The sequence below is a fragment of the Diospyros lotus genome, chromosome 8 (genome assembly GCF_014633365.1).
Source record: "Diospyros lotus cultivar Yz01 chromosome 8, ASM1463336v1, whole genome shotgun sequence".
Classification (NCBI taxonomy): Eukaryota; Viridiplantae; Streptophyta; class Magnoliopsida; order Ericales; family Ebenaceae; genus Diospyros; species Diospyros lotus.
This window is the reverse complement of record NC_068345.1, coordinates 33,040,764-33,061,519: the sequence shown is the minus strand read 5'-3', so window position 1 is coordinate 33,061,519 and position 20,756 is coordinate 33,040,764. Positions and strand designations below refer to the sequence as shown.

General features: G+C 36.3%; 1 protein-coding gene across 1 annotated transcript in view; it reads left to right on the top strand.

Annotated features, from left to right (window-relative positions):
• LOC127808022 (uncharacterized) overlaps nt 1-20,756 on the top strand; it is a 51,181-nt gene that overhangs the window by 626 nt on the left and 29,799 nt on the right. Inside the window, exons 2-11 of the mRNA XM_052346324.1 lie at nt 293-369; nt 850-949; nt 1,586-1,693; nt 3,138-3,254; nt 5,363-5,513; nt 6,832-7,079; nt 7,178-7,360; nt 8,711-8,787; nt 8,872-8,989; nt 9,122-9,205. Of these exons, the coding sequence (XP_052202284.1) occupies nt 293-369; nt 850-949; nt 1,586-1,693; nt 3,138-3,254; nt 5,363-5,513; nt 6,832-7,079; nt 7,178-7,360; nt 8,711-8,787; nt 8,872-8,989; nt 9,122-9,205 (1,263 nt within the window). The remainder of the gene's footprint in view (nt 1-292; nt 370-849; nt 950-1,585; nt 1,694-3,137; nt 3,255-5,362; nt 5,514-6,831; nt 7,080-7,177; nt 7,361-8,710; nt 8,788-8,871; nt 8,990-9,121; nt 9,206-20,756) is intronic.

The window sequence follows — 20,756 nt, the reverse complement described above, 5'->3', positions numbered from 1 at the left end:
CTTCAGCTGCTGTGGCAGTACTGAATTCCTTTACTGGTTTATTTTAGTTTGGTTTATCTATATTCTATAGTAAACTGCTTACGACCTAAAATAATTTATAAAATCTACTGAGCACCCCCTCTTTACTTGAATTTCACATATTTGTTTCACTTGAATTGGTACGGGGGAATCAGGACAAACTGCTCTGTGTCAAGAAGTTATGTTTGTTATTGATACAGTCTATTAGATGCTATATATTGGATTAGGCCTAGAGTCTATCTTCACTGCTTAATTTGTGAAATTATGCTTTCAGGTACTTTTTATTGTGTGTGTATCCAGTGCAGAAAGATATGATAATGGGTTACTTTTGACATCCCAGTCAACATCGGGGTAAGCTTTCTTCTTGCATGTTAATTGATTGTTTACATGCGGTAAGATGTTTTATTGGCATTGGTTGTATATATGTAATTATATCTTCCGCTTCTTCCAGAGGTGCACTGTTGATTGGCATGTTATGTATAGAATGTTACTCTGTTATTGGCCTTAAACTATTCTTACAAATTCTGCTAGGGGTGTGACTGATGCTATATTTGATCTTTTTTGGTTATCTACATTATAAAAAGAATTTAATGGTTATCTACCCCTAATTCAGATAATGTAGTTGTAGCAATCATTTAATGGCCTTAATTTGTCAATATGTCTTCCTGTATCTATCTTGACTGCTCCTGTTGTTACTAGTTGAAAAGTAGTTGAGAAATTATACTATTATGCTCTTGATTATTATTTTTGGCTCTAATGCTGTATTAGGCAAAGTCAAAACTTTTTATTTTTCTTGTATATACATAAGCCGTTGCTTTTTTTTTTTTTCAGGAAAATTCATGCTGAAGGATACTGTTCAATGTATGATATTTGTGGAGCACGTAGTGATGGGAAAATGCTGAATTGCCCCTATGGTTCCCCATCCATTAAGGTATTTCTTGCACTAGCATCTATATCCAGTCTGTTACAGATATACCACTTCTTGGACAATTAGTTTAATTCAAGGATTTTCTCAGATAAATAGGCATGTTGTTGATTGCATACACTACTCATGGTTCACTCTTACATTCTTTGACACTTTGAAGAGAGAATGAAGGAGCAGGACGAGAATCCACGAAGTTCATATCTTGTTTGACTCAGATAATGATGCAGCTTGAGCTCATCTTGTTCAAAATTCTGCCCCATCACACTAGTACATGTGTAATAGTCTCACAGAGAAGTTATTCCCTAATTCTAAATGAGAACATTGCCCATGTCAGAAAATAAAATTGGGAGACATTTTAACAGTTTTGGCACAATAATTGTACTACTAATACTTCTTTATGAGACATTACATAGTGGCTTTTCTTTCTTTTTGTTTATGGTCTTCAATGGTTTTGCCCAAACCATTTCTTCTCAATTGTGTTCACCTACGCTACATGTGTGGTTCTTGGGCTTCCGTCCATTTTCTTGAGGACATGTGAAATCAGATAATACTTTTTATCCTGCGTGTGTAGAGCTATTGGAAACATAGTATTGCATATGGTGCAAATATCTGACACTTGATGTCTTCTATTGTGATCTCCAGCCAGATGAGCTGTTGTCATCTAAGATCCAAAGTTTGTGCCCAACAATCACTGGCAATATCTGTTGTACAGATACTCAATTTGAAACATTGAGGTCTCAAGTCCAGCAGGTAAGTTATTTCATACATCTTGGCTGCGTATCCTGCTTTCTGTAATATTCTGTATTGAACAACTATGAATGATTTCCTTTTTGTAACATTATCTTCCAAATAAGCGAGACAAAAAATAGTTTTTGCTGTTAAATTTTCTGTCAAATCTTTTCGCAGCAGTGTTTATTTCCAGGTTCATGTTCCAATCCATGTGGGATTAAGGCTTGTGATTGTTGTTGTTATGTTCTAATCCAGCCATTGATATTCATTCTGTAATTGATCTATCACATCTTAAAGTATTAGTTCAATTCAACCTTCAACAATAGATGGTTGAACATGTTGTCAATTGCATATGCTACTTGTGCTTTGTGTTACGTTCCTTTTCTTACTTGCCTCCTTCCTTATCCTCTTCTTTATTGTTGCATAGTTTTGAATTTGAAACAAGTCCATATAAGCATTGGGTTTCTTTTTGGACAAAAATGATCATGTTTTGCCTGGAGGGCTATGAAACTCCTTTCAGTTTATGCTGTCATCTTTTTCTGTTTGCAATAGGTATTCCATAGTAAAGTATGTACATAAATATTGTAAGATCATGAACTTCTATGCTATTAGAAGTGATGCTAGAAGAAAAAGTATGCTATTAGTAAAGTATGTACGTAAATATTATTTATACATTTGAGTGATTTTCATGCATTCATATCATCATTTTGTCATCCATATTCACAAAGGATAGAGCTAATGAGTGTACCAAAAAAAGGCTGAAGGTGTCCAAGTCTCATGACCAAAATAATGGCTGTGTTGGGTCTGTACTATACCTGATTCCTGTACTTTGTGGTAGCAAACTTTGCTTAATAGTCAAAATTTGTGAGAACGTTTTATTGTCTTTTAACTTATCTATATTGTGAGGTCTGTTATGTGGTGGTCAGAAGGTTAATATTCTTTTTATAACCAGGGATAATGGCTTGTAATCTCAGTTTTTGGATTTTCTTCTGTTAATGTAGTTATATATATTGGTTTATATTTCATTTATAATCTCAATGAACTGGTTTTCAGTTTTTTTTCCCTTCTTCCAAACATTTTTTCCCCAGTAAATCTATTCTAAAGCAGAAATAGAACATAAATCTAGTTCTCTGATGCCTTACAATGAACTCTGCTGCATTTCTGATTGCATTGGGAGCCAGTGGCGGATCCGCGGGGGGGGGGGGGGGGGCTGGCAGGGGCTTCAGCCTGTGCCAGCCTCAACCCAAACATATATATATATATATATATAAGCGCCCCCCCTCCCCCCCGGGGATCCCCCCTGTTGTGAGCTAATACCATCTTCTCATTTGCTAGCATCCTCTATGTCAGGAATGCTTATGCACGGGTTGCTGTTGCACTTTAAATGGTTCCTTGCATTTGTAAGCATTCTATTGCATTATGACTAGTATTGCCTCCAAAATGAAATTTATGTTCCTCCTTGCAGGCAATTCCTTTTCTTGTAGGTTGTCCAGCATGCTTGAGAAATTTTTTGAATATTTTTTGTGAACTTACTTGTTCTCCCAATCAGAGCCTGTTCATCAATGTGACTTCTGTGGCCAAGGTCTGGAATTTTTGCTTATTGCTTATGTTGCTTTTCCGATAAATGTTATGTGAACTCTTTGTTTTATAGTTTTCTAAGAGCACTCTTTTTGTTCTCATACCTACTCTCATGTATTTTAGCTCAATTTCCATAGCAATGTTTAGCCTTAAGTACTGAAACCTTAATCAAGACAGGAGAAATAAATGAACTTAGTTGATAAATAAAATTAAATTGCACTGAGGAATCAAATCTCAATCCTTATGTCAATTCTAGTGTGAATCTTTAGAGTTGAAATCTGGAAGACACCAATATCATGCCAGCCCATTCCACAGGAGGCTGAAATAGTGAGGCTTTTGTAACTGGTACAGTATTGTGAAGATTAACACAACTGTAAAATGAGTGGTATGCCTTCCTGATAACATTAAATAGAATTTGATTTTAGCAGTAGAACATGAAGGCTTGCTTAATGGAGTTAATCATGTCTACATTACAATGCTTGTAGGCATTCTTAAGTTAATTGCCAAATGTGAGTTTGAAGTTTTTGTGCTCAATAATAAATTGCTTGCTAGCTCTATTGAAACATGGATGCTGAGACTGATGTGTGGTAAAGACAAAGAAATTAGTATGTAGTGAGGCAATAAGAGTTTTTCCAGCTAAAGAGTAAGTGCATTTCCAACAAGGTGCTGCATCATGTCAGACACGATGCTAAGTGGAAATTTCCTGACGTGTTAGACGCTCATCCATACATCATCCTTTTTATGAAGAAAGTCCATAGTAGGATTCTTCATTTTCTCAAGGGTCTTTAACTTAGACAAGCAAAGTTAGAACAAATTATATCTAAACAAATAAGTTAGTGATGAACTGAAAAATAAGGATCAATGTGATTTTTCTATTTATCATTTTCCCTTATTTAGACTTTTCAGTTTTAAGAAATTTCAACCCCAAAACTCTAATAGTTATTTATGAAGAAAGTTCTCAGAAATAGATACTAAGAATCTTTGTTCACATTTCTTGCCTGATATGTATAATGCTAAAAAAATTCATTTTTGTAGGAAGTAAATGTACAGATATTTTCTTGTGTTTGTTCTTTGTTGTGGCCTAACCTTTTTAAAAATTTTCATGTCATTTGTGTCCTGTCATGTCTGTACTTCCCTTCTTGGATCACCAGCGTGAGAGAGTGAAAATTGAGTAGATTGAAGAGAAGTGGAGGAACAATACTAGTGATGAAGAGTGATATGGTAATTGAAGATACAACTGTATGCAATTTGAATGCTTGTAAGGGTGTAAAAGTATCACCAATGTGAGGTACAACAAAAAATCAAATAGATAAAAGAAAAAGGTGACAATTCATTACACCAGTTATGGAGAGATATAGTAGCATGTAACTGATATGTACTTGCGGTTCTTGGGAAAAATAAATTTCATGCTCAGAAATTAAAATGATTGCGGTAAAACTTTGGTGGATAGGATTTTGTTTGTTGCACGTTTTGGTATCTATATGAAATATTTTCAGCTGATCATTTATCTAATGGAGCATATATGTGTTTAATCAGCCAGTAAAAGTATCACTAGTATACCACTGTGGTGGTAACCCAGCGATTCAGGAGTTCTCCTGTGTTTCCTGGGTCTGGGGTTCAAACCTTAAATCCATATGACCCCAAAAAGAGTGGTAGATACAAGGCTTGACGTTGTGCACTGTGGCTAGGGTGACAGGCTTGCCTTTCGGGCAGTAGCCATGAATTGAACTGGACATTCCCCAGCGAGGAAGGACCCTCATGGTCACACCTAGAGGGGGTTTCTACATTGATCGCCCCACCTTCCTCTTTTTTGTTGGGTGCAAAAAAAAAGTATCACTGATATGAGATAAATAAAAGAAAAGGTTATATCTATAATGATAACTTGTGATGGAGAAGGATATGGTAGCATGACATTCTTATGTACTTGTGGTCCTTTGGAAAAGCAAGTTTCATATAGGGTTTCCGTTGTTGCATATTTTAGTTTTCGTAAGAAAATATTCATAGATGGTCATTTCTGCATATAACATTATGTATGGGTTAATGATTCTTGTACAGAGATTCTTATTTTTATCTTTTACTGTTTCTTTATTTGTTCGAATGTGTTATTTTCAGGTTGATGGCAATATGACCGTGGATGGGATTCAGTATTATATAACTGACATTTTTGGTGAAGGATTATATGAATCATGCAAGGACGTAAAATTTGGTACCATGAATACCCGAGCATTAGAATTTATTGGTTCTGGTGCTAAAAATTTTAAAGGTATCCTCTCTCTCTCTTTCCCTCTCTCTCACGCACACGTACACATGCATATGGAGGAACAAATGCATGCAAAGGCACACAGAAAAAGCAAGCAGAAAATGAATGCATTGAACAAGCTGAACTAAGTAGCAGGATTGAAACTGAAATTGTAAATAGTTTGCTAAAGAGAACTGTCGAAGTTTCAGGAATATGTATATTGCAAGAGGAAAATGCGCTCCTTTGAAAAGTGTCAATTTCTATATTTGATTATTTTCTGAATACCAGTGTCATTGAAGCCTGGTGGGGTTTTAAGTGCCTTGGGGTTTTAGCATGTGCTTTGTGGATTCTTACTTTTGAGTTCTTGACTCTCTGTCAAGACATTTATGTCTTTTTGGTTAGCATAACTGGAGTTCATGGTTACTAGGACTGACACTTGGTTTAATCAGTAAATGTGCTGCGAGGTGCTGGTATTGAGGTGGCCAGATTTTTACTTTCATTGGTAAATTACATGCTAACTCATGGAGCCTGGTAACAATTTGTTGATCAGGTTGAAATCACTAGTAATGTTGCTTGGGGCACTTTTACTCAGTGGGATGATCTTTTTTGTTAGAAAATTATGTCAAACTAACTTGAAAGTCTGCCATCCTCGTACCCAAGGTAAACATTGTCTTTATTACCTGGAGCTAATTGGTGGTAACAAAATTTGTTGAATCTATTTTAGTTTTAGACTAGTTACCTTATGCTCTATTGAACTTAAATTCAATGTCTGCAGATTCACTATTCAATATGAACTTGGAAGTCTCTACAAAGAACAATGAATTAGTAGGCATGTAAAGAGCATGCTTGTAGCAGTTAACCCAAGCTTGTAGTAATTTGCTAGAATGGATTAGTAGATCTTTGTGTAACCCATTTGTCCAATGGAAATAAAACTGATATTATCACACTGTTTACTGGTTTCATGAGGGGATAAGGTATTCTACTTGGTAATATATTTTTGGAAAATGATCTGTAAAAGTAATTTATCCTAGCAAGAATTCAAAATTTTCTTGCATAAATATTTAAAAATCCTCTATTTAACTTTTTAAGTTTTATAATGTTTTAAATTTTAAGATCAGGTTCTTGGATTAATTATAGATGAAATGCCTAGTTGTCATTATAGATGAAGTAGCTAAAATTTCAATGTCATTATATTATTTTCAAATATTTTTGAGCGGTGATTGTAGTTTAAAATTAATTAATTGTCCACATGCACCTCTTCTTGAAGGACTATGATTATCTTCAGTGTTTGAGTTGCGTTCATGCTATTGTGGTTCTTACTGATTCTGATCCTTTTTGGCAGAGTGGTTTGCCTTTATCGGCAGACGAGCTGGCCTTAGTATGCTGGGTTCACCATATGCAATTGATTTTCAGCCAGCTGCTCCTGAGTCATCTGGAATGATACCTATGAATGTCACTACTTATTCATGCAGTGACACTTCTCTTGGCTGTTCCTGTGGTGACTGCCCTTCATCTTCCGTTTGCTCTAGTTCAGCTCCTCCTTCCCCTGGCAAAAAGGCTTCCTGCTCAGTGAGAATTGGGTCTATTCAGGTATGATGAAAGGCATAGTATTCTGATGAATGTAATTTCACGGTTTTAATTCTGTTTCCCATTTGCTGCTGGTCTTATTCTATTTTTATTCACTGCAGGCAAAATGTGTTGACTTTTCTGCAGCAATTGTGTACATCGTATTAATTATGATGTTTCTAGGATGGAGTTTCTTTTATAGAAAAGGGGAGAGCAGTCCAGCTAATTGGACTAAACGTTTCTTGAACGTCACTAATGGTTGTGAAATGCACTCATTCAGTCAGCAAAAAGATGAGACTCTGCAGGTTCATGTCAATTTCTGCTTGTGACCTATGAGTTGTTTGCTTACTTGGCTAATTGTTTATTAGTGTCAGCTGAAGCACAAAGAATTACCAGTGATGAAAATGGCATAATTTCCAAGTGTGTTTCATCTGGCTTCCTTTTTCCATGCTTTGAGAACATAAAATATTTTTCCAGGAATTTTATTTTGTAGTACTAAGATGTTCCTTACACTAGAAACTCAAAAGTTCAATATATTCACATCTTTATTGTGATTCCTTTAGGGTTTGATACAGCAAAAGTTCCCAGAAGTTTAAGCTGGTAGAGAGAATTGGCATATAAAAGCTTAAGCTGTTAAACACCATTTGATCTAAAAGCTTAAGCTATTAGATAGAGGGTTAACTTTGTCTTTTTATATTATCATTTTTACTCTCAACATAATGCATTTGAAGCTCTTACCTCCCCTTTTATGTCGAACCTACAATTGTATGTGGAGAGAGAGTTTAATCCATTAACTAAACATATATAGTGTCGGAATGCATTGAGAATAGAATATGCTTTAGTTTTAACATCGGGAAGAAAACAAATCACATGGTTTAAATCTTTAGGGCTAGAACCAATATTATGATACCGTGTTTGGCAATCAATAACTCAAAAACATTAGGGTGTTTTGACATGGCAGGAAGTTGTGCATTAAGCTTCCATTGAGACCATAGACAATTTAGGGAGTACAAAAGGTGGAAGAAGACTTTGCAAAAGAAGAATATATAGATATGTCAATTTGTATACCTATGTAATGGAGATGTATGTATGGAAGGAAAGGAAGAAGAAGAAGAATATATATATATATATATATTTATAGATGTCAATAGACAGGAATCGGAATTTTAATTTGAGATATGGAGCATTGCCTGTTAACATGTACTTTGATTTCAATGAAAAGATTTAAAAGAAAATACAATCATTAAATTTTTTTTCTTAGTTTTTAATATCTTGTTTCCATGTACCAAATTCTTCTCCTCTTACTGGAAATTTGACACACTTACTTGCCACCATGACATTAACATGTCAACAATGTAGGAGAGTTTTTGGTTTGAGTTTCTAGCTATTGCTACAAATATTCTGAATGCAGTTATGGGTTTCAAAGTCAATGTTGTGATTGGATATTCAACTATGCACCAATTTTTGCATGACAGATTGGTCATTATAGTTTTCAGTCTATTTCAGCTTGACTTTGTCATTTTCCATTCTTTTTCTTGCTTTTAATTTTTCTATCTCTATACTTTACTGTTAAGTACATTGCAATTCTTCTATCAATTTATCCTGTGATATCTCATGAAGTGGTGTTATTCTTTCCTTTTAATGATTACTTACAGATGGCTGAGGACATTCCTCAAACTACAAAAGGTGTTCAACTTTCAGTTGTGCAGGGATACATGTCCAAATTCTACAGGTCACCTTTGATGCCAATAATTTTATATTGCCTCACAAGGAAGGGTTTCTGTTCTGATGCTGTGGCTCACATATCTGTGTTCAGGAGATATGGAACAATGGTTGCTAGGAATCCAGTCCTGGTGTTATGCTTGACATTAGCTGTTATTCTCATGCTTTGTTTAGGATTAATCCGTTTTAAAGTGGAGACACAACCTGAGAAGGTACTGTGTGCTCTCTAGATTCTTCTTCTTTCATTTCTTTTTGACTTAGTCCGATATCTTTGGTCTTACCAATCATTGCCTACTTTCATAAATGCACATTATTGATCAAGTTTTGACTTCTGCATGAATCAGCTATGGGTAGGACCTGGGAGTAAAGCTGCGGAAGAGAAAATGTTTTTTGACAGCCATCTGGCCCCTTTTTACAGAATTGAGCAGGTTCTGTTCTCATACTTTTTTTTTTTTTTGGTTTATTATGTCTGTCATCTTACTGGTTCAGTAGTCTATACCATACCCTTTTCTTGGTTAGATACTAATGAAACAAATATGCATTTTCTGTTTGCTAAATGCATCCTTAATTGATAGTATCAGTTATTCCACGTAATCAAAAGGTCTTAAAACTTTTGTACTCAAATTGTGCTTTTAGCTTAATATCTGCAAGATATCAGCGAAGATGCCTTTTACTTTGCCTTTTTCGGGTTATACTTGAGCCCACTGGACAAACAGAAGCTAAATTCTATAATTGATTGACTTAATCGGACATTGTAAACGTTCCTTTGATTTTATGCATCATTAAATTTGGCTTGTATAGTTTAACTAAAACACCATTTTAAGTAGTATTGGTTGTTGTAACTTTATTTATTTAGTTGAGAGTTGGTAAAATCATCAAATCCTTTTGTTTTGGATACCATGATCAATATTATTATTAATAGAAAAAATTATATCCTAATGTAGCTCAACACCTTTTTTTTTTATAGATATATGAACAATAACATATTAAGCCTTAATCTCACTAAATGAGGTTAGCTAGTTAGTTACCTCTAAGAGTTTCCTAACAAGTTTTTATTGTCTAACTCTACCTATTTTTCTTTAAACTTCTTCCATCCCATCTACCCTCCTCACAGAAGCCTCTATTTTTCTTCTCTTTACTAACCAAATCATTTTAATTGTATGTCACATTTCTTATCTTCCAGTGTTCAAAAACGCGCTAGGCGCTAGTCGGGCGCCAGGCTGGGGCCTAGCGCCTAGGGCGCCTAGGCGGGGCCTAGGCGGCAACTAGGAAAAATGATTTTTTTTTTTTTTTTCTAAAAACCTTTTGATGTAATTTGATATTATTTTCAGGTAAATCAAAGTTGAAAAGACAAGTGAAATAATGGAATTAAGACTCAAAAAATAAACTATTATATTAGTTATAAGTTCAAGAAGGTAGAAGTAGCAATAATACAACATAAACCATATCCGAAGAATCTAAGTCTAACTATCTAATTGGTCTTCTTCCTCTCCATATTCTTCCAATACACGATCTTCATCGGACTCAAAATCAAATTCATTGATTTCTTGCTCATCTTCTTCTTCTGATTGAAAATCATCTTCATGAAGCTCTCTCATCCTAGAACTTCTTCGAGCTTGAAGCATCTCGTCTGCTCCCGATGCTTCACCAACCACTTCCCAAGTGAGCCCCGTACCAGGCTCAACTTCTTCATCATCTTCTCCATCAACGATCCATCCTTGTGCATTACTAGCATCACTAGCAAGTAGCACATCAACATTCCTTTCCTTCTCCCTTTTGTGCTTGTTCATCAATTTCGCATTAAATTGAACATAGACTAGATTGTTCAATCGATTCACGTCTAGTCTATTTCTTTTCTTCGTATGTATCTACATAAATAAAATAAAAGCAATATCAATATAAATGATAACTGAATAAGGATAACTAATTGATAGTAAATAAATATAATTCATATATACACTAACCCCTTCAAAAGTGCTCCAATTTCTTTCACAACTGGATGAACTAGTGGTTAACGAGAGAATCTTTCTCGCCATTCGTTGCAAGTTTGGAGTTTGATTTCCATAAGTCATCCACCATGTAACTACATAGGTCAAACAAGTATAAAGTAAACAAATTTAATTTATACACTAATACACAATAGAAAGGATTAAAAGAATTTTATACCTGGATTATAATTGTCATCATTTTTCGCACACCCTTGAGTTGCCCACGATTTTCCAAAAGCTCCATCTTTACGAGTATACTTTGGCAACTCGACATTTATAACATGGCCTTGCAATTCACCATCATAATGATAAAACATCTCCACACAGTTAAAAAGCCCATCCATCACTTCATTATCAAGTTGTATATCCATATCCTTGAAAAAGTAGTAGGGATTCAAAAGGTAAGCTGCAAAATGTAGTGGACTATCTAGCCTATCTTTTACCCTTGCTTCAATAATCTCCATAATAGGCTTATAGTTCTTTTCAAGATTATTTAAGGCCTCCTTAATATCTTCCTTTGCTTGCTTAATCTCTCCACATAAAAAGCCCATAGAAGGCTTTCTATCCGCATCAACAATTCGAAGCACCTTCACCAAAGGTGCAAAAACTTTAAGGCATATAGTCACACCATTCCAAAAAGCAATGCTCATCACAGTAGCATAGGCTGCTTTCCCTTTAACAATCTTTGACCATTTGCACTCCTCCCATTCGGAGCTGGTAAACATTGCCCTCAATTGGATCTTTTTCTCCATCAAACTCTGTAAAGTCAAGAAAGCAGAAGCGAATCTAGTAACTCCTGATCTCACTATATCCCTCTTCTTCGTAAATGACCTCATTAAGGACAAGGTCTTATGGTGTGCATAAATGAAGATTGTGAAACTCTTGGCCTGATCAATGACTTTCTTATACTTCGGCAGTTTTCCAATACTTTCAAGCATCAAATTGATGGTGTGAGTAGCACATGAGGTCCAAAAGATATTTGGCCTCTTCACCTTCAATAATTTTGCCGCTCCCATATTATTGGCAGCATTGTCGGTTACTACTTGGATGACGTTTTGTGGCCCAACTTGCTCAATGCATTTATCCACATACTCAAAGATAAGTTCACTTGTATGTGCTTTATCTGAAGACTCTCTAGAAGAAAGGAAAGCAGTACCTGCATTAGAATTAACACATAGGTTCATGATGCTCCTCCTTTTTCTATCTGTCCAAGCATCTGTCATAATGGAGCACCCAGTTCGTGCCCACTCTTCTTCATGCTTCTTCAATAACTCTTTTATTCTGTCAACTTCCCCCTTTAATAGTGGTTCCTTCAATTGGTATTGACTGGGAGGTTTGAAGCCCGGCCCAAATTGACCAACCGCCTCAACAAACAATTTGAAGCTATCATTGTCAATCGCATTGAAAGGTATACCAGCTTCATACACCCATCTAGTACAATATTCACGAACAAACTGTGTTCTCTCTTTAAATAGTGCTTCACTAATAGTTTGTTGCCTTTGGCTCATTCTCACACTCAAACAAGTTTCAGGGCTGATGGAGCTTGCAAACTTATCGATAGGGCCAAGAGTACGGGACGTCTTTCTGCTACCTAACTCTTGCAATTCATCTTCATCATCCCCTTCCACTCTTTCGGAGATATTAACAGTTGATCTCATCAAATCTTCCTCCTTCTTCTTATTTTTCCTCTTATTCTTTGCCTCGGCAATAGCATTCTTACATTTGGCTTGATCAGTTGGAGAAGATTTTGGACATGCAGAAACATTTCCAGAAATGTGGCCAATGTGTTCTTTTACTCTATAAACACCTCCAGACATAATTTTAGCACACAACTTACATTTAATTTTATCCATATTTTTCGGATCAATTAACATTCCATACTCCCATCTAACATCATTTGACTTCCTTTTAAGAATTGAGGAGGCCTCGGACGATGCTCCCGTACTTCCAGTCCTATCCGAATCATTCATTTCACTTCCTGACTCCTGTTTTTCCCTGAGTATTGAATAATTTCAATAATATACATTAAAATTTAACTAAAACTCATCAAATGAAATGAAATCAGCTGCTGCTTGAAGCAGCAAGCTGACGCAGCAAGCTTGCTGCTTGAAGCAGCAAGCTTGCATATTGCTTGCTTGCTGCTTCAACGAGCAGCAAGCAAGCAATATGCAAGCGAGCCATGAGTAGCTTTGCGTTGCTGCTTGCTGCTGAGTTGCTGCAGAAAGGCAAGCTTGCGTTGGAGGAGGAAGATGGATGGTTGGATACATATCGCAGCAAGACGCGAACGGCGACGAGAGAGAACGACCAACAGGCAACAGGTGAGGTCGGCAACAACGAGAGAGCAAGACCAAGAGAAGAGATCAATGGCGGTGGCGAACAACCAAGAAGAGATCGAAGGCGAGAGAGAGAGAGAGAGGAGCCGCGATGAACACAACCAGAGAGAGAAAGGGAAAGGGGATCGGGAAATAGAGAAAGGGAGGGGGAAAAAAGATTGGCCCAAGACTGCGCACGACCTAGGTGGCCCAGGTCGTGCGCGACCCAGGCGGCCGCCCAGGCGGTTAGGCGCCGCCTGGTCCGCCTAGGCGGCGCCGCGGACCGATTAGTCGGCCATGGCGCATAGGGCTACCGAGTAGCCCTAAATCGATGCGGCCGGTTGCCGCTCAGCGCCTAGGCTGCGCTTAGGCGGCCGCCTAGGCCGAATTTTCGAACACTGTTATCTTCATTCGATGCCATTTTGACCTTGTTATGAATAACCTCATTTTTTGCTTCTATTTTTTCTTGTTTAACCTACATCCATCATAACGTTCTCATCTTTGTTATGCTCGTATTTTGCATATGTTGGTTCTTTCTTGCTGAACATTCCATTTCATATATAAGTTGGTCTTGTACTCATCCTAGAATTTTCGTTTTAGAACATCAGATACACTTTTCCATTTTAACCATCTTGCTTTAATTTTATGAGTAACATCCTAATTAGTCTTTGCATCTTTTTGGAGAATTTATCTAATATATCTAAATTGATATATATTTTTTTTTAAGATGACATGATCTTCAAAAGTCTCATTATAATATCTTCCATACTTATATTTTTACTAAACTTATATTTTGTTGAATTGTTAACCACTATATGATCTAAAGGCTTAGCTGACAGATAGAGGGTTAATTTGATCTTTTATATTATTCTTTTTACTCTCAATATGTCTCCTCATGTGTGGCTAGGCCTCAATATGTAACTGGTCCAAACACATGCAACTATATTGGTTATTTTTACTCTCAACACATTCCATATATTTGGTTTCAATATGCTCACCATAAAATCTTTTGATTCTTGAAGTGTTCATATTTTGAGCTTAGTATTGAGACCTCCTTTTGTCTCATCCAATAAAACAATGTCATTTGCAAAAAATATATACCAAGGAACTTCTATCTGGATGTGTTTATTGAGTTCATCTATAACTAGGGCCTAGGAAAAACGGCTTAATGCAAATCCTTGATATAATCCAATTGAAATTGAAAAGCCTTAGTATTTGATTCACACGTGTAGAAGGAAATGATGTTTGACTAGCTGTTGTATATTCTCTTATGCTATGTTGTGATGGCCTTGTATTACTGTAACAGTTATTGTTATGTTTCTGTTGTGTTGTTATAAGCAATGATTAGATTAGTTAGGCAGTTAACTGGTTGTTTTGAGTTGCAACAACTATTTGTTATCAAAGATAACAACAACATATCCAGCCTTTATCCCACTATGTGGGGTTGGCTACATGAATTCTAGACTTTCATGTACTTCTGTCTTTTGTTATATCTTCATTTAGGTCCATACACTTATTTGTTATCAAGGATAGCTGAGTATTTAGCTATACCTTATCTCCTGTATTGATTATCATTTTATTTAGTAAAAGATTTTCAGCGAGATTTACTTTTCTTCCTCTCGCATTTTCTTTTCATTCACCGTGAAGCTCTTGCTTCATGGTATTAGAGCCCTAGGCTCACGTCAATCGCTTCTAATCTAGAATTCAGTTCCTCCTCTCTACCTCGTTCTTCCTCTACTCTGTTGTCGGCTTCACAATTTAACTTCTCGGCAGTGGCAAAAGCCTTTAATTTCATACCGATCAAGCTGGATACCAGCAACTACCTATTTTGGAAGGCTCAAGTCTTGGCAACGATTAGGGATTTCAATCTCCTTCCTTTCATCAACAAGTCTCCCCCACCTTTGAAGTATGTTTCTAATCCAGCATCCTCCGAGTTAGAATCTTAGGTAGTCAATCCCAAATATCTTAATTGGATCATGTCAGATCAATTACTGTTTGGTGGTTTTTTTGTACTATAGATAAAGAAGTTCTTGCACAGGTGATTCATTGTGAATCATCTATAGAGGTATGAAATGCTCTCGGAAACCTTTATTCTCAGCAAACTATAGCTAAGTCATTTCAATTAAAGCCACAATTGAGATCTATAAAGAGGGATGCTCTTTATGTCAACAACTACATCTTGAAAATTAAGATCATAGGCCATGCTCTAGCAGCTATTGGTGAACCTCTAGATGATAAAGAGTTGTTGCTGGCTATTATTAATGGATTAGACAATGATTATGAGACTTTGGTTAGTCTCATTACCCATCAGATGGATGATATAAACTTAGAGAAGGTTCAATACCTTTTGTTGATGCAAGAGCAAAGGCTCGTTGCAAAGAATATGTCTAATTCCTTTGCTCTTAATTTTGATACTGTTGCATCGCCATCCATGCATGTTAATGTTGCCTTTTATTGGCCTAGAAATGGCAATGGATTTGGACCTAATAGAGGAGGTTTTGTTTCACGAGGAAGTGGTTATATGCATAGAGGAAGAGGTCGTGGCAGGTCTACGGGTAGGAGGATATATTGTCAACTGTATGGTAAACTTGGTCATTTTGTGGATAAATGTTATCATAGATTTGATAGAAATTTTCAAAGAACTCCAAATCAAGATTTTGGTAGAGGCGGTAACATGATACAGTCAGACCCGCAAGCTTATTTAGCTGTTCCCAATGAGTCTAATGAAGTCTTCTTCTTGATTGAAGTAGGGTCTGCACCAGGGGCTCATTGTGGCTATTTGTCTCTGTCTTCAGAGAGATAGTCTTAATCCTCCTCATCTTCCTATCATGTAGAACCTTCCTAGTTTGTCAATTTTGGAGCCACAAATCACATTACATCTAGTCTTAACAACCTATCTCTTCACTCTCCATACAACGGTGTTGATAAAGTTGTCATTGGTAATGGTAAGAGACTTCCTATTTCTAATGTCGGTCTTAGCCAATTATATACTCAAACAACTCCTATTTCCATCATTTCTTTACCTAATGTTTTTCATGTTCCTCATATGAAGAAGAATCTTATTAGTTTTTCTTAGCTTAGTATAGATAATAATGTTGTTGCTGAGTTTCATTCTGATTCTTGTTTGGTTAAAGACAAGGATTTAGGGCTGGTGCTACCTCGAGGACTTCTTAAAGATGGACTCTATCAGCTGGCTTTAACATTTGGTCATGCTGTATCCAAGGTTGTTCTGTCTGTCAAGCCCAAAACCTTTGCTGCTAATGTTTCTACTTCTTTGAATAAATGTCAAAGGCAGAGTCTATTCTCTCCTAATTTGTTTTCTAGTGTCAATGTAGCCCACATTAACAATGTATGTTAGCAATGGAATGCTAGATTGGGGCATCCTTCTTTCCATGTATTGTAGTTCATCTTGAATAAAATCAACATTCCTTGTTCAAATTTTGATCTTTCCTTTTGTGATTCTTGTAAAGTTGGGAAATAACATCAGCTTAATTTTGCTAATTGCCAAATTACAGCAAAGAATCCTTTAGAATTGGTTTATTCTGATATGTGGGGTCCCTCTCCTATTGCTTCTATTGAAGGGTATTGATATTATATCATTTTTGTTGATGCTTACACTGGGTATACATGGCTATATCCCATTATCCCTTGAAACTACAATCTGATGCCTTGACTATTTTTAAAACCTTCCTTAAATTTGCTAAATTACAGTACCAATCCAAACTTAAGGCTCTCCAACTGATAATGGTGGAGAGTTTAAAGCCTTTTTACCTTATCTTCATACGTATGGCATTCAGCCTTGATTTACATGTCCTCATACACACCAACAAAATAGTGTAATTGAAAGAAAACATCGACATATAGCTAAGATGGGTCTTACATTATTAGCCCATGCTCATATGCCCTTGAAATTTTGGGTAGAAGCATTTCAAACTGTTGTCTATACCATAAATTTGTTACCAGCTTCACCTCAAGTTTCATTCTCCTTTTGAATTCCTTTACCACAAACAACCTAATTATCTGCAGCTTCGGCCTTTTGAATGTGCTTGTTTTCCCTATCTTAGACCCTATAACAAGCACAAATTTGACTTTCATTCTACAAATTGCGTGTTTCTTAGTTATAACCATGTTCAAGCTAGGCATAAGTGTTTACATCCATCGGATTGAGTCTATGTTTCTAGACATGTGCAGTTTAATCCAAATGAGTACCCCTTTCCTATTTTGTTTTCAACTCCTTGTTCTTTTTCTCACTTCAAGCCAGCTTCTGATAGTTCTTCTACTAAATTCCTGCATTCTCTTCCTTCCTTCTTCTCTAGTTCTTCTTCTTTTCAAGTAGAACAACCCTCTATTCCTACCTTATCTACTTATGTTTCTGGTCCTTCTTCTTGTTTTACTTATCACTTGACCACTAATCTTGATCAGCAGTCAGTTCAACCTCAGTTAACCAAACATAAAGTTGCTCCAACTCCTTCTATTCACCCTATGGTCACCAGATCTAAATCTAAGCAGCTTGTTGTCACCTCTCCTCATGCTTTAGTGAGTAACCTAGAACCTAATTCAGTTCATGAGGCTCTCTTAGATTCTCATTGGGTTAGAGCTATGGAGGAGTTTTCTGCATGCAACATAATCATACATAGGAACTTGTTCCCTTCTCTCCTGATATGAACTTTATTAGCTGCAAATGAGTGTTTAGAGTCAAGTATAACTCTGATGGGCCAGTTCTCAAGCATAAAGCCCAGTTAGTGGCTAAGGGTTTTCTTCAAACTCCTGGGATTAACCATGCTGAAACATTTAGCCCTGTCATTAAGGCCCCTACTATTCGGGTGTTCTCCTTGGCTATTACCTTTGGTTGGGATATTCAACAAGTAGATGTTAATAACGCCTTTGTTAATGGTGACCTAATTGAAGAGGTTTTTTTGTCACAACCTAAAGGCTTTGTGAATTCTCAATTTCCTTCTCATGTTTGTAACTGAAAAAGTCTCTTTATGGTCTTAAACAAACTCCTCGATCTGCCTTGCAGGATTGGGGTTTTACTAGGGTTATTTCTGATGCTTCTCTGTTCATTAAAAGGACCTCCAAGTATATTTTGTTCATTTTGGTGTATGTGGATGATATTCTTGTTACGGGCTTCAATTCTACAGCTTTTCAAGCTTGTATTCAGGATTTGGATACTCATTTCGCTCTCAAAACTCTAGGATCCATCAATTACTTTCTAGGGTTTAAAGCTTATAGAGACACTAGTGGTATATATCTCACTCAATCCAAATATAGATCTATTGAAAAAGGTAGCAATGCAAGATTGCAAGCCCTATGCTACACCCATAAATTTGAGAGTTTCATTGACTAATGAAGGTGATTTATTTTCAGAGCCATCTCTCTACAAAACCATCACTGGTTCTTTTCAATATTTGACAATTGACATTTATCTAGCTAGATATAGCCTTTGTGGTGAATAAATTGAATTAGTTCTCGTCCTCTCCAAAATTGCAACACTAGTTAGCTTGCAAACGATTGCTTCGATGTCTTAAGGGGATTGCTGGTCTGGTCTTGTTGTTTGTTCCTTCTCCTAGTGATTTATCTTTAACTATTTACACTGATGCAGATCATACTGCCTGTAAGGTCACTAGGAGGTCTATCAGTGGGTTGGGTTGTGTGTCTTCCTTGGCAAGAGCTTATTGGTTTGGGGCTCAAGAAAACAGTTTATGGTGGCCAGGTATGTTGGAGAGGCTGAGGTTTTGTGGCTCAAATCTCTATTTTTTGAGTTAGGTTATCCATGTGCTTATACTTTAGTTCTATGGTGTGATAACCTAGCAATCAAAAGCATAGTTGAGAATTCGGTATTTCATTCTCACACTAAGCACATTGAGATTGATGTGCATTTTGTTCGAGAGAAAGTAGAAAATGGTGAGGTTGAAATCAGATATGTTCCTACTCTTTATTAGGTGGCTGATATTTTCACTAAGGCGTTGTCAAGGGACAAGTTTTTATTCTTATGGTGACAAGCTTGGTCTTAAGCTGTCACCTATGCATCATAGTCCTATTGCCACTTTAGACAGCCTAAAGCTCAAATCTTCTTCCTCTGCCATGGAGTCTGATTTGAGGGGGAATGTAGAAGGAAATGATGTTTGACTAGCTGCCGTATATTCTCTTATGCTATGCTGTGACTGCCTTGTATTACTGTAACCGTTATTGTTATGTTTCTGTTGTGTTGTTATAAGCAATGATTATATTAGTTAGGCAGTTAGCTGCTATTTGTTTATCAAGGATAGCTGAGTATAAATACTCAGCTATACCTTATCTCCTGTATTGATTATCATTTTATTCAGTGAAAGATTTTTGGTGAGATTTACTTTTCTTCCTCTCACATTTTCTTTTCATTCATTGTGAAGCTATTGCTTCAATGTGTTCTGAGGCATGTTTTATTTTCTGCTCCATGACCATGATACAGGTCATATGTGGAGTACCTATAATTGTCTATAATAGACAGTATGCTCGAGGGAGGGTTTGTCAGGAGGGAAGTTAGCCCTTGACCAAGATAATAAGATGCATGGATGTTGATGAAGGAACAATTGAGCCATTGAGATTTGAGTGTGTGTGTAGTGGGAGTGCTCTGCTTGGGCAATGTGTGTAGGGTTGGTTGAGCTATTGGGATGCCAATGCACTCGAGACGTGAGCAAGGGCTCCATATAAAGAGGCCAAATTTGTGTATGCAGAGGGTAGTATTAAGAGCAATATAATTGCTGCCATCTCATGCTGGAGGATGCCATGAGCTACATGATATAGGTTAATGCATGTTAAATTGTTAACTATCATTTCATCTAAAAGCTTAAGTTGTTAGATAGAGAGTTAACTTTATTTTTATATTATTATTTTACTCTCAATAGGCCCCCTTAGGTGTGACCATGCTTCACTGTATAACTAGTTTAACCATGTGCAACAATTTAAATATTAGGGTGGCAGTGAAGTTTGAACTCATGACCTTTGCCTGCTCTGATACCATGTTATATTATTAACTACTATCTTATCTAAAAGCTCAAGCTATTAGAAAGAGGGTTAACTTTATTTTATATTATTATTTTACTCAACAATACATATGCACACACATTAGTGAATTGAATGTTGCCTAAAATAGAAACTGAAGTTTAGAAAAGGTGATTTTTTTTTTTTGTTTTGCAATATACATTAATGCAACAATATATTGGCCTACCTTGAATCTGTGAAGCCTTATCTTATAGTAGACACAACTTAGACATCCTCTCGTTTAAATTGCATTCTGGCGGCACAACTGCAGAACTCATAAGGGAGAAGCTGACAAAGCATCCAATAACTGGTCCGGCCACTTTCTGGTACATAAATCTAGTAATTTTCTGACAAATTGTGGTTGTTGTACTGACGTAGGGAATAGCGCGATAAACAAAGGTTCAAGAACTAGAGAAAACTGTCTTAATTGTATGGGATGAAGTTATGTTATTGACTGAATAAAATAGACTTAAGGCCCTGCTATTTATAGAGGGTTTTAGAATTCCTGTTCTAAGAGATAAAGGAATCTTAATTAAGAAAGGAAAAGTAAAGCTAAGTCAAAGACAAAATAGGAATCCTAAATATTCTATCACTTGGAAATAATTAAATCTTCCTACAAAATAATAAAATAAACCCTACAATAGTTAAAGAATTAAAAT